Source organism: Glycine max, chromosome 16, assembly GCF_000004515.6.
Source record: "Glycine max cultivar Williams 82 chromosome 16, Glycine_max_v4.0, whole genome shotgun sequence".
Taxonomy (NCBI): domain Eukaryota; kingdom Viridiplantae; phylum Streptophyta; class Magnoliopsida; order Fabales; family Fabaceae; genus Glycine; species Glycine max.
Genome location: NC_038252.2, coordinates 1,121,313 through 1,135,068, shown reverse-complemented (window position 1 = coordinate 1,135,068; position 13,756 = coordinate 1,121,313). Strand labels below are relative to the sequence as shown.

Below are 13,756 nucleotides of genomic sequence, written 5' to 3'. Positions count from 1 at the left end.
AAAAAATTCATTGTTAAGTTTATGATATATTATAACTTTTGTTTTGATTATTTATCATTAATTAAGTGATAACATAACATCATCATAACTATTAATAATGTTGACAAAATCAATTTGAAAGATGACATATCATCAACTGAAAAACAACATAAAAATTTATTGCAGACATAACAAAATTCCATCATTTATCATATATCTTAATATATTTAAGCTCCCTCTTTATTATTAATTAAAATTTATTAAAAACCACAATTTTGTGAGTTCCATTTTTTACTTATGATTTTATAATTTTCAACAAATTTTAAACAATAATAAAGAGTATCAAAAGGAATGTGTTAAATAGGACCCATAACACTCCTCATGTATCATGTATGCAAACATCCGTCTGTAGTAGAAAGACTTAAAAATGAGATGTTAAATTAAATCATATAAACAAGCTTAATGCACAAGTCTATACATTTTCCTTTCAAAATACAATAGGACACTCGTAATAAACTAAACTTCAACTCACTGCTCACAATGAAGAGTCTGATGGAGATCCGAAAGTGGTATGAGTTCCATTATCTGAATTAGGAATTTTTGCTCCCCTTAATCAAGAACAAAGGTGGAAGGGGTTCGCCTACTCCTGATGGCATTCGTGTTGATTAAACCTAATTTTCAAATTTTTTGTCCTATATTTCACTAATCTATCTAAAACATAAATTACAGATAAATCCAGCAAACCAGGTAACTAGTTTGTCCACTATTCCAGAACGGAATCGGGGGAACACTATCAAAGGGGTCGTGAAGACATTGACCCTTGAGAATACCCATTAGCAACATTTTGTTTCTTCTTGAAATTTGTAACACTACAATGAGGACATATATATTCTAGCCCATCTGTTTTTGCATAATCCTGCAGAAGTTGTGAATGAAAAAAGAAAACCTTAATATTATTAAAAGCAAAGAGATACATTCATACAATAACTGTAAGTGACAATGTAGTACCTTAAATGCACCAAGACCCTGCCTTCTGTCACAGCCAAAGTGGGCCCATTCACCACATATGCCACAATTCACCCAATCACCAGCTGCACTACTGTTTAACAGTAAAGATTGTGAAGAAAAAAATAAATTAGATTAGCTTCTTCTAAGGGTTGCAGATCATCATAAATTGAATGATAAATCACAAGACTAAAGTCATAACAGTTTCTCATAAAAAAAAGTTTCGACAGTTTTACAGGGTGAGGGTAAGTACACAATCTGCAGGCAACCATACCAAAACTAATGCAACTGCATAGCTTCACTGACTTAAAAAAGATATATTAAGAAGTACAAACCTGTGACACAACAAGCAACATTCTCCATCCACATCATCATGTGCTAATTCATATTCTAAAAGGTAGGTCTCATAATGTCGCTTGAGAGTATTCCCAACACCCTGTACAAGAAGGCACACAAACACAAATCAAAAAACATTGTCAATCTCAATTTTGAGGTGTCAGAAAATTTTCACATTAAGAGATTGGAAAGTCCATGACTTGTCAATCTCAATTTTAAAGTTTAAAGTGGAATTCCAGGGTCAATATAACAAATACATAAAAATTAACTACTCAAGGTTGAGATGTAGCCAAGGCATAGAACATACAGTCATTCTATTGGTTGTTGTGTAATTGCGCATCTTTGAAAAGATTTGTCCCTTCCAGTTGATGCCATTGCCAACATGAAATCCTCCCCTGGTAACCACCTAAAAAGACCAACAATTTGAGAGAGAAAAATATGCAAAAAAAAAAAACATAATCATTCTCAAAGAACACAGTTTCAGTAACTCACCTCTTTATATAGATTGTAGAGATCAAGGCGTTTTCCATTGAGTATGGCATCAGGGAACTCGGTAAGCCCTCCTTGAGGAATCAGTCTATTATGTCCCCGGAGAATCAGAAACTCCATGACATCTTTAAGAAATTCCTCCTATACAGAAAGTTATAACTTCTATGAATTTTTTTAAGAATATATTCTCATTGAATGCTTACACACTAATCCAGATTCCAGCATGATTTAGCAATGTTTAGGATACCAATTCTTTATGGAATATAGATTAAAAAATCGTTAATAGTAAAACCATCAGATAATGAAAGCAAAAAATATCTTCTTTTCTTTAAATATGGATTATCATTGAATGTTTGCATCCTAGATTGATTGGCCCTTGGCCCAGTATGATTTAGCAATATTTGGGTCTAAGAAAAACATTATTAAATGAAATACTGATCCAAAAAATCATTAATCAGAAAATAGCAAGAAAGTGAAAGAAAAAACAGATCATCCTTCTACAGTAGGTAATTAAAATTCTCACATCAATGTTAAGACTATGGTAGACAACTCTTTTTGCTAAATGACAGCAATCATTTTCATCAACTTATCTAACATTTAGAGGTTTCTATTTGAAGACAATGCTACACTTAAGATTAAAACTTGAAAGCACAATCTTCAAGTTATATCTGTCAAAAATTAATCTCTAGAGTTAGGACTTTTTTATTTAAAATATTATTTTTGTCATGTAGACATAGGTTACTACTCACCAAATTATCCTAAAACAACGGGCAAAGGAAACTCACCTCAGAGCATGTCTGTACTGGGCCTCTACCACAACCATGTTTCTTAAGAGGCAATGGGTTCAATGAAATAACCTGCTTAGACTGAGCTGCACTTGAAAATGATTTTCTGTGTGTTCCAGATGTTGATCCAATACTAGTACGCTTCGTAGGGGCAACAAGTGGCAAAATAGCCTCTACCTGAGTGCCATCAAAACCATCTGTCTCAGAAGGCCCACAAAAAGGTGTCATTCTATGGCGACGAATGTGAGGAATTGGCCTCATTGCAGATACTTTTAATCTCTGCCTAGCAGGAGTTAACGGCATGCTAATCCCATTGACAATTTTTCTGTCCTTTTCCTCTTCATTTAATTTACAAACACCACCCTGCCCTGCAAAGACACCTTCATGAAGACCAGGGCTAGCCTCTTGTCTTGGTTCACACCTTTTCCTAGTAGGAGGGGGTGGTTTCAACCAACCAGGGGGACTGCTAAAAATTATATTATTTTTGTTTGTACAGCTATCTTTCTCACAGTTTTGATAGAAGAACAGTAAGCGTTCAGCATCATCTTTCTCAAAAGAAGCTATAGGCAACCCCTGAATACTAGCAATGCCAAGTGCAACTAAACTTCGATAAGAAACCTCAGGTGCTAGCTGTCTCAAAATCTGAATAGAGTAACAAACCATACAAACATAATTATGAGTTTGAATAACAAATATGCCCATATAGAACTTCAAATCTTGTAGGATGCAAAACTTTGGGTACTATACTTAACATCCAAGTATTTATGAACAGTAATCCTTGTTTATCTGCTTCCATTCATTATTAGCAATGTAAATGTAGATTATTCAATTTGAAACATATTAAGAAGGTAGGTCAAAACAGTGTGATTAGCAGGGACAATGTATCATTGCTGCTTGAAACAATCATAATGATAAATCCCAGTGTGCAAATCATTTGTTATCTTAGAACCACTCTCATAACATTAACAATAAGGCTAACCAACAGCGTATTTAAATAATACAGTACTCCCATTTGGAAGAGGGAAGATGATGAAAGCAAAAGCGACGATGAAGAGTAGTTAACAACAAAGGTAGATGCCTGGTGGGAAATCTAAAATCATTCCTAGTACAAAATTTGACATCAAAAGAAGGATAAATTCTCAACATCTAGGTTAGATCATCCCACAAGAACAACAACAACAAGCAATAAAACAGTGATGAATCCCCTAGTATCAAACTAGCAAGGAAAGACGTTGAGGAATAATAATTTTAAGCAATAAAACAACACTAACACAGATAATATTACAATAAAGAAGGGGAAAAGGGAGAGTTATTAAAACCTGCAAAGCCCATTGAGGTAGCTTCATGCAAATTTCAAATACAGATGCTCCACAGGCAATAGAAGCAGATCTGCGAGGTTCACAGATGTTCTCTTTGTTTCCCTCATTGTTGAGTTGTGCGTGAACTAGTTGACTCTTCTCAATTATCTCATTTTTTATATGATTCTCCAAGAGCTAAAAATGCAAAACAGATAGACCAAAGAATAAGAATCCAAAAATTTCAACAGGTAAAAGTTACTTGCACAATGATTGTTTTTAGACAATTCAATGAAACAGAAAACAAAAAAAAACTGTTTCATTACAAAAAAAAACACTAAATTAAATTCTGAAGACTTAATAGTAAAATATAATAACAAGTAGCAAATTAACATAAATTTGTTGTCAAGAGAAATGTAAGATTGAAATCAAAATATTAAATATCATGTGCAAATAGCATTTATTGATTGTTACATTAATAATACTTAAACAATATTACTAGTAACATAGACACTTGGAGGATACCTGATCATTAAAACAAGTTTGTGCACTGCCGGATACCAGAAGTGAGATATGTGCAGAACTACAGGTTGATATATCACATCGCATGGTCACAACTCCGCGAGAAAAAGCGGCTGCCTGAAGAGGTGGTGGTGGGGCACTGTATCATAGCATAAAGATATATATTACATGATGGCAAATCATAATCATCTGTCCAATAAAGTCCTAGTGAAAAATAAATGAGTTTGAATAAGAGAAAGAGATACTTTTTAAATCATCAAATGTACAAGTATGAGGCATATGCAAGTTACATCAACATACCTAAACTTGCCATGGAGCTTGCAACCACGTATCTGAAAAGATAAATAAGAAAATTGAGAAAACCTCCCAAGAGACCATCTCAAGGAGATGAAAAAGTTGTAGCTAAAAGCTATAAAACAAGAGAATGGTAAGAGGACTAAAATCACAACAGGAAATTGTAGTTTATTATATTATATTAATATTTATTTATTATATTTATATTGCTTCCATGGAAAGACTATACCAGATTGAATAATGATGGGGGGAAAAAACTGTTGAGTAATTATTAAGTTATTAACAGTAACATTTTTAGTTTTTACATTAAAAAAAGGTTATGCATCTTAAGATTTTGCTGATACAGAGTTGTTTTGCTATCCAAGTAAGATAATTTAATTAAGCTATACAGTCAACGTACTTCAATAGTTAAGAGAGCTCTGAGTCCATCCTCCAAAGATCTCAGCAATGACTCATCCTGAAAAGAAACAAAGCCACGTGTAATTGGCAAATAATGTCCATCGTGGTGGAAGTGTTTATTGGAAAGTGCATTGTTATTTATTTATTTATCCTTTCCTTAGTCCCACATTGGTAAAACATAATCTTGCTTTGTCCCACAACAGAGAAACTTATTTTCAACATATATATGTTGGTGAGGCTGTGTGGGCATGTCACTATGTGACATAATGACAGTTACACAGACATTTTTCCTTGCATAAACATCAAAGTTTAAAGGTGGTTTTACGGCATGTTAAACAGGAAGTAGAATTCCAAAGAAGCTTACAACAGTCGAAGGTGCACCACAGATGAGAAATCTCAAGTTCACTTCATCCTCATGTATCTTTATGGCAGGCAAACTTCCTGAGGAACTTTCGTCATCATCCTCTTCATCGATCTCTGGAGGGTCGACATTGATTTTGAGACAGTCGCCAAGAAGGTGTGGCCCCATCTCACTACTAGCATCATCGCTATCAGAAGGAAGTACTTGATTGTTTTGGACACAGTAAAGTTCAAAAGAGGCACGTGCAAGGTGGAAAGCATCCCATGTATGTGTAGATGAACTGCAAAACATTTGTAAACAACACTAGATGTTAAGTACTACCTTGAAATTCTTAACTTTCCTAAGAAAACAAAAGGCCTAAGAAAATTGCATGGACACAGAGAATGAGAAACAAGTCATGCTGGACTTTGTAAACTCTGGCCATTCGTAATTCAAAACAAAATATTAGTAAAATTTTCATAGATTAACTATCACAACATATAAACTAGACAAGTTCCAGATTTCACAGTCACCAAAAAACATTATTCCTGTCACAGACGACCCACTACTGGATGCATCATTAAATATGTGTATGCACATGCAATAGTTCATCCATATGACTTGTATCAGTAGGGCAATTAGATTTAGGATAAAAAGCCATTTCATAGCGAAAGCACCATGTGCTTGCTAGTTGCAATCAAATTAACAATACCATACCTTTGTACTACTGAAAGAAATGCTTGACGAAAATGGCAGGCAGCATAACAAGAGAAGGTATTCTTCCAAAATATAACATATGGGATTCCCTGCAAAGTCAAACAGCTTAAATAAGCCAAATTTCCCATAAAATTAATGCAAGGGATTCTTGTGTCTTTTATCATCCTCCAAAAATGGTATTTTGTTGAGCTTGAGCATCAATACCTAAAAGTTTTTACAAGCATCTAAGACAAAAGTACCTTAAGATGAAGAGCCTCTGCAAAACTTTCTCCATTTGGTATTTCTAAATAAACCTGCAGAAATTATTGAAATTACATCAGACAAAATACCATACCCACAACGACGATTGAGGGGGGAAAATGCAAATCAGATAAGCCATATTAGTTTAGATAAGAAAAAAAACAGATACTTAAGCTAAAAAATCAAAAGTTAGGAATTTCACAACACAAGATTAGACATCAAAATTTTGAAAAACATATGTAAATTCCATGAGGAATGTGATAGGCACCCAAGCACTTGGGGAACCCTCCCTTAAAAGCTAGCAATTAAGGGGGAAGAACCAAGCCAATTATGTACTCCGCCGAGCATCCCATACTACGTGATGTGGGACTTAGGCATCCCATACTACCCAAGTCCCCATCAAAATGTCTCCAAATAACGCCAAGTCTCCATACCCTACCATTTCTAAGTATCACATTAACTGGTTCAATACCCGTGACCCCAAATGTCTATGCAATACAACTAATCTAGGGAATATAGACGCTGGTTTCAAATTCTAACATTCTACACAGTATGCAGCTCTAGCTGTACTTCCTATACTTCTCCTTCTCTCTCAGCAATTAACAACACAGCAACTAGCAATTTTCCATGCTCTCGATTCCTTCACCAGCCATTATATGTGTAACATTGAGCGCCATCAACAAAACACATATAGCTAAAAGAGTAGCTCAAAATTCAGAACACATACAGCCGTTGGCAATGTGGAACCAAAGAGCTCTGTTATATCTTCACAAGTGGATAATTCCACACCCTGCCAAACCAGCGAACCTACTTCCCCATTCTCTAGCTGGTCTCCTCGCAAGTAAACAAAATTCGGTTGAAACGACTCCAGAACTTTCCGAAACTGTTCCTTCTCCGGACTGCAAAGAGTTTGAACCTGCATTAAAAGAAAGCATCCACATCATGACATTCCAGTGGCTCCACGAAACCTACATTACAACAATGTGAATCCTGCGTTAATCGTGTATACCTCAAGACGCCCCGCGGAAACTAACTCAGGGAAAGGATATGTGCGCTGAGCATGTGAGAGTTTGTGCTCAGCGGAACTTGTTCTGCAGGTCACAGCGAGAAGAGTGCAAGTGTGTTTCGGAGTTCCTTGAGAATGAAACGGAAACATCGTTCGAGCAAAACGCAGCACCGAGCAGACACACACGCGAACACTGAGAGAGAAAAAAAACGACGGTGAAATTCCGAGCGCGGAAGATTGGACTCCGACGCGGCTCAGTTCCGAAGTTTCCTCCACCGAAGAAAAACGCCGTTTCGCGAAACTACGAAGGAATTGCGACGGTGCGTTGCATCGCTTGGACGCAGAGAGTTGCCGATCGAGGATAAAAGGGAGCGGCAATGGCGGTGCGGGAGAAGGGAACTGGAACTGTGAAAACCCTAACGCGATGGATGGATTGGGATTGGAAGATGAAGATTGAACAAGAAAGAAGATTGAGGGAAGCGATGATGCGGATTCGGGATTCACATCTTCCCCTGTTGTTCTTTCTAAAGACTAAACGACGTCGTTTTGCTTCTTAATTTAAATTTTAGTTAGTATGTTTTTTACAAAACTATTACACTGGATTGTTCATGGAAGCTGGGGTTAGTTTGTTTGTGTTGTTTGGAAAATAACGTTAGAAAAATAATTACCTTTTTATGATTGTTTGAGTAATCATGTTATGTTACGTATGGAGTTAGAAGTTTGATTCCTATTAACGTGTATAGTTTTGAGCTAAGAAATACCTTAAATACTAAAAAAATCAGTTTGAACTTCTTTTTTTTGGTAAAAAACAAAAGTTCAAAATTATATGCTTAAGAATCATAATTATCTCTTAAAAATAGTTATTATTTGTTAATCATACAAAAATTTATTTAATTAGTAAAAACAGAGATGGATCCACCAGTTTTAAGGTAATTCTCTCTACAAGAATATTTTTTTCTACATGAATTATTAATAACTTTTATTTTTGTTCCCATAAAATAGTTTTTTAATGACTATAAAAAATTATAAGAAAGAATAAATTTTATTCATTTTATCATTTTATCTTTGTAATATTTTATAATATTAACAATAAAAAAGTCATACAATACTTTTAAATATGTAAATAATGATTATAATTTGTAAAAACATAGGTACTATTTTTATTTTTTTCCATAACATTATGAATTTTGTAGAAACTTATAATACTTTTCTTCTACGAAAATATTAAAATATTTTCTTAACCCTATTAAATAAAATTTTAGGATCCGTCACTAAACAATAACTTAATTATTATTTATATTTATATTAATGAAAATATTAAAAAGGTAAATTAATGAATAGTTAAGTATATAACCTGAAACATTAGTGTCAAAAATCCACTTTCAATTTATACATGCACGATACATACATGGGATAAGATCAGTTGATATAACGTCTCAATTTTTTTACTTAGATCATTTGATACCTTTTTGTAAAATATAAAGTTAGTAAATATAACTATTGAATTGTTTGATTTTTTTTATTAGAGAAGGGTTATTTGTACAACAATTTATACAAAATTTTGTGTAATAACATTTTTATTGTGTATGTTATATAGCAATGAAATTTACTTGTATTTTACATAATACATTATCAGTCAAACTATAGTGGTGAGATAAAGTAACAATTAGTTTTTAATTTACTTTTATTTTACATAACACATTATCATTAAGAGCATGCTCTGATGCTTTGAACTAATTTCAGGATTAAAAGTGAATTTCTTCAAAAGCTCACTTGGTGTCATTGGTGTGGATAATGCTCCTCTTGTAAGATATGGGGGAATGTTAAATTGTAGACTTATGTCCCTTCCAGTGGGTGTTAATCCAAGGAAAGAATAAACTCGGAAGCCAATCATCAAGAAATTTGAGAAGAAGCTCTCTTTGTGGAAGAATTAAGTCTTATCCTTTGCCACTAGAATTTGTCTCATCAAGTTACTACTATCCTCCCTTCCTCTTCACTATCTATCTTTCTTTAAAGTTGTACCTCAATTCACAACAACAACATGCTTGTATTGGAGATGTGGATAGATTAGTGGCAGATCCAAGATTCTAAGTCAATGGTTATAAATTATAAAAAATAAAATTAGCAAGTTTAATTATATAAATATAGATAAAATAAAATACAAAAATATAAAATTTTATTTATAAATTTAAAAAAATGAGAAAATGTAAGTGCACTCCTCAAATGAACCTAGGTCCGCCAGTGGGGTCGATGAATGTGGAATCTAAATTGGAGACGGAATTGTTAGCTTTAACTGAAGAAAAAACAATGCACAAGGTTAGTGAAGTCGTGAAGATGTGTGGTTTTGGGCACATGAAACAACGGGTAACTACTCTGTACATTCAGCTTATACTGCCTTACAACAATGGAGATATGAGAATTTTGTTGACAATTTATTTTCACACATTTAATTTCTTTGTTCCTTCCTTTCACTTTCTTTCTAATTCAAATTTTTAATTTTTTGTCTTTCCTCCTCACTTTCTTTCCCACGTTCCAAAGATGAAAATACTAATCAATTTAATCATTTCAAGAGATTAAATTGATGTGAAAAAGACTATTGGTCAAATCTTATAATCAATTTTAAGAAATAAAAGTAATATTTTTCATATTTTAATGCTCATATATGACATTTTAAAAAAAAATCAATAACTGAAAACAATGCTTCACTCTCTTATTTCGACCACAAAATTTAATAGTACAAGCTTTGAATATTCCATCTACATGCCACACATCTATTCATATATATTCATCCATACAAGGTATAAGTGGCTATTGCCTTTGTTACTTTTCCATTGGAATGTAGTGGTTCAAGAATAAGAAATCTCTGCAACTTTGCTTCATGCGATTCCAGAGAACCCATTGCCATGTGTGGAATCTTAGCTTAATTATATACTTTATGAATGTCTCCTTAGGTACCACAATTTTCATGTGTGTATTTTGGAAACTATTATTAAAATAAATCTCTGTCCGCGTCACTCCACCGTGTTTGAGTGGGCCAAATAAAGCAATAATAATACAAACAGCGCAAATAGACACAGTCATAATTTCACCACCTACTCTATTATTTTTATTTTGCTCCCTCTTGGTTTTTTGACCCATGATGCAAATGCTTTAGTAAAAGGCTGCAACGGTCCCAGATAAAAAATATAAAAAAAAAATTGTAATCTAACACGTGTTGTTAGGTGCATAACAATTACAAAGAGTAAAACATACGAGTGATGATGTGAATGTGATGCCCTTTTTTGTGGGGCATGGTTCCTTTAAATATCCACCATTTCTTCCCTTCACAGAATTCATCCAATTCCTAATTTCTTTCCACTCTATTCAATTTCTCTGTGTTTCTGTTTCCTCATTCATCACCATGCTTCCAAAGTTCATCATAAGCCCCTTCAAGGTGGAATCCCAAGAAGGGAAGCATGTGAACAAGAGAAGAAAACATGTGAGATCATTTGAGAGTACCAACATGGACGTTGGTTTGAGACTTCTCCCTCAAATTACAAGCTCAAAGAACACGTCAAATGTCCTCTTGAAATCTGCAATGAGAAAGACAAACCAACAATCCATCCCTCAAGACTTTTGCTTCCTTAAAACTTGCAATCTATGCAATAAGCAGCTCAGTCCAGACAAAGATATTTACATGTACAGGTATATAAGTGTATAACCAAACTCCTAATTAAGTCTACTCTCTACCTACACATCATTTCTTAATGAAACATTAATATCATTAATTATCTTATGCTAAAATTTAACATATTTTGGATCAATCATGGTCTAATTAAGAAAATGGGCATCTGGGGTCATTTCTGATTTTCTTGATTAACTTTATTTTAACATTAAAATTAGCATCTTGGGTTGTAAGTTTTGGTTTTAATTTACCCATAACAGTTTGAATCTTGATGTGAATTGATTTCTGATAGAACTTGGATATGATGCTTTTGTGCAGGGGAGATCAAGGCTTCTGCAGTGTAGAGTGCCGGAACAGACAAATAGTTTTGGATGACATGAGAGAATTAGAGAACTCTACCAAGAAAATCGTAGCAGCTTATAGGCAATGTTCTAGTGAAGCACATAGAGAGACACGCCTTATACTTGAGGACCTACGAATGCAGAGACTTAAATCTAGAGTATAAACCAAATCCCTTGTATAAATATAACCACTACTGGAAATAATTTTTGTGAATCCTTCATTTTGTTCAGAATTGCTTCATTAATTAAGTATGGAGCCTAATTAAGATGGGAGATACGTATAGGTATACTGTGTATGAAACATGTTATACCGTCCGTTTTATTTTTTGAGAATTTTTAAAGAAAGCTGTGACATGTTTATTATTTTTTAACTTATAATAAGCTTTTAGCTTTTCAGTTTCTAATCTAAGTTTTTGGCTTGTTTTTAACTAGTTTTATTACATACATGTTAAAAAAGTGTTCTTATAATTTAAATTGTATCTCTGAAAGCAAGGTTACTCTTAAAAGTTATAAACGTTTATGAGTACCACGTAGCTTTGTTTATATATGCCGGAGACAGAACTGTAATTCTGTAGCACACGTTACATATGCAAAACAATAGATAAGGATAAGGTGATAAGGAAGTTTTTGAATATGGCCTTTTTGCCCTTCAAATCCAATAATAAGTATCTTATCACATGTACCCTTATTGCCTTATAAAGAAATCCATCGAAGAATAAGTGGACCCAGCTTTAAACATTGATATGGACGGGCATCAAGATATTTTTCCATCAATAGATTGTTTTGAAATTAAATTTTTAGTTAATTAAGCTTTTAGTCCTTGAAATTTGTATTCTCTTAATTTTTTTTTTATAATTTTTACTTTTTTAATTAACTTTTTAACATCACTTTTAGTTGTTCATTTTTTTCTCATTTTTAATATTTCGTTTATTTTTATTATTCAAAATTAATCTTAAATATAAAATAAATAAGAAAATAAAAATAAATAAAATAAGAACTAATTTTGAGTAATAAAAATAAATAAAAGACTGAAAATGAAGAAATTTTTTTAGAAAGAAAAAAATTAATGATAGATTAAAAATTGTCAAATATTATTTGAAAGACTAAAAATTAAAATTTGAAAATTTTGAAGTACTAAAAAATTAATTAATCCTTAGATTTTTTATTCAAAATAAACTAAACCTATTTATATATTTTATTTTGAAATAAAAATATTAGATCACTTAGGCTATGTTAATTCAAAGGAGAGTAGGGGATGTGATGGAGGAGAAAAGAAGAAAGGAATTTTAATTAGATTTTTTGTTTTGTTAAGAGAAAGGGAGGAGATGGTAATGAGATCTAGGAATTTTTTCTTTAATTGTTTATTTAATAAATTAACTTAGTCTATTAAAAAAAATTAAGAGTAAGGGTGATGGAGGAAGGAATTTTAATGGAGAGGAGATGGTGACACAAAATTCAACTAGAGTAACAAGTCGTGTAAATAGTAAATATTTTTGTTTTATGTATTACTAAATCTAGCTTGCCAGAGGAAATTTACTTAAAAATTGAGGATGATATTAGACTATTAATATAATAGAACAATTAGTTACAAATTATTATAATTTAAATTTAAATTATCAATAAATTTAAATTCAAGTTATAAATAATTTAATTTAGTAAATAATCTAAAATTTATTATTCTTTTGTACTCTACATATATATCAGTACATTAACAATTAATTAAATATAAATAATATGTTATTATTGCATCTTTCAATAGATCAAACACCTACACCATTTATAATACCTTTCACGCACTAAAAGTGTTAGGTCTACCATATTTCTCAACTAAGTATAAACTTGCTATGGGAGTACTTATTACAAATTATAATCACTCGTGTAAATAAGAAGTAGAAATTGAACTTAAATGAATAATTCTAACATTTTTAAGAAATATTTCTATTTTTCTTGGCAAATTGACTAAAAAAATTCTTTATTTCTATTAGAATAATATTTCTCTTATAACTATTATGACAAAGTTTTCGTATTTATTAAATAATGATAAAATTAAAATTTTTTCTTTTATAATTTTAAAATACTAAATATATTTATTTATTATTATTTTATGAAATATTGACAAAATCAGTAAATGATATTTCAATATTTATTATTATTATTATTATTATTATTATTATTATTATTATTATTTTACGATAGGAGATTATTTCATTGGTAATAAAAATTAAATTAAACATTAAAATACAAGCATTTTTAAATTTATTAATCTTGAAATTTCTGAGTAATTATTTATTGATATAGAGTATCAATTTCATGGTAATTTGAAAATATTTCATTGTATTTAATG

The 13,756-nt window shown here is 32.0% G+C and overlaps 2 protein-coding genes across 2 annotated transcripts; one reads left to right on the top strand and one right to left on the bottom strand.

Moving 5' to 3' along the window:
• Positions 1-407: 407 nt before the first annotated feature.
• Positions 408-7,957, bottom strand: LOC100816540 (AT-rich interactive domain-containing protein 4). Its single transcript, XM_003547840.5, has 15 exons — positions 7,411-7,957; positions 7,129-7,317; positions 6,401-6,454; positions 6,162-6,250; positions 5,469-5,745; positions 5,106-5,162; positions 4,712-4,743; positions 4,415-4,550; positions 3,914-4,087; positions 2,595-3,236; positions 1,813-1,950; positions 1,628-1,726; positions 1,320-1,420; positions 988-1,078; positions 408-895 (listed from the first exon to the last, which is right to left on the bottom strand). Exons 1-15 carry the CDS (start codon positions 7,555-7,557, stop codon positions 773-775), a joined length of 2,349 nt encoding a protein of 782 aa, XP_003547888.1. The 5' UTR covers positions 7,558-7,957; the 3' UTR covers positions 408-772.
• Positions 7,958-10,684: 2,727 nt separating this feature from the next.
• On the top strand, positions 10,685-11,757 carry LOC100816015 (uncharacterized). The gene is made up of 2 exons (NM_001254077.1): positions 10,685-11,091; positions 11,390-11,757. The coding sequence occupies exons 1-2, from the start codon at positions 10,808-10,810 to the stop codon at positions 11,574-11,576; spliced, it is 471 nt and encodes a 156-aa protein (NP_001241006.1). The 5' UTR covers positions 10,685-10,807; the 3' UTR covers positions 11,577-11,757.
• Positions 11,758-13,756: the final 1,999 nt, after the last annotated feature.

Coding starts and splice junctions, on each gene's coding strand:
- LOC100816540 (XM_003547840.5), bottom strand. CDS start 7,557: ATGTTTCCGTTTCATTCTCAAGGAACTCCGAAACACACTTGCACTCTT. Junction 5,163..5,468: donor GTGGTGCACCTTCGACTGTT/GTAAGCTTCTTT, acceptor GTTTCTTTTCAG/GATGAGTCATTGCTGAGATC. Junction 896..987: donor AGGGTCTTGGTGCATTTAAG/GTACTACATTGT, acceptor CAACTTCTGCAG/GATTATGCAAAAACAGATGG.
- LOC100816015 (NM_001254077.1), top strand. CDS start 10,808: ATGCTTCCAAAGTTCATCATAAGCCCCTTCAAGGTGGAATCCCAAGAA. Junction 11,092..11,389: donor AAAGATATTTACATGTACAG/GTATATAAGTGT, acceptor GCTTTTGTGCAG/GGGAGATCAAGGCTTCTGCA.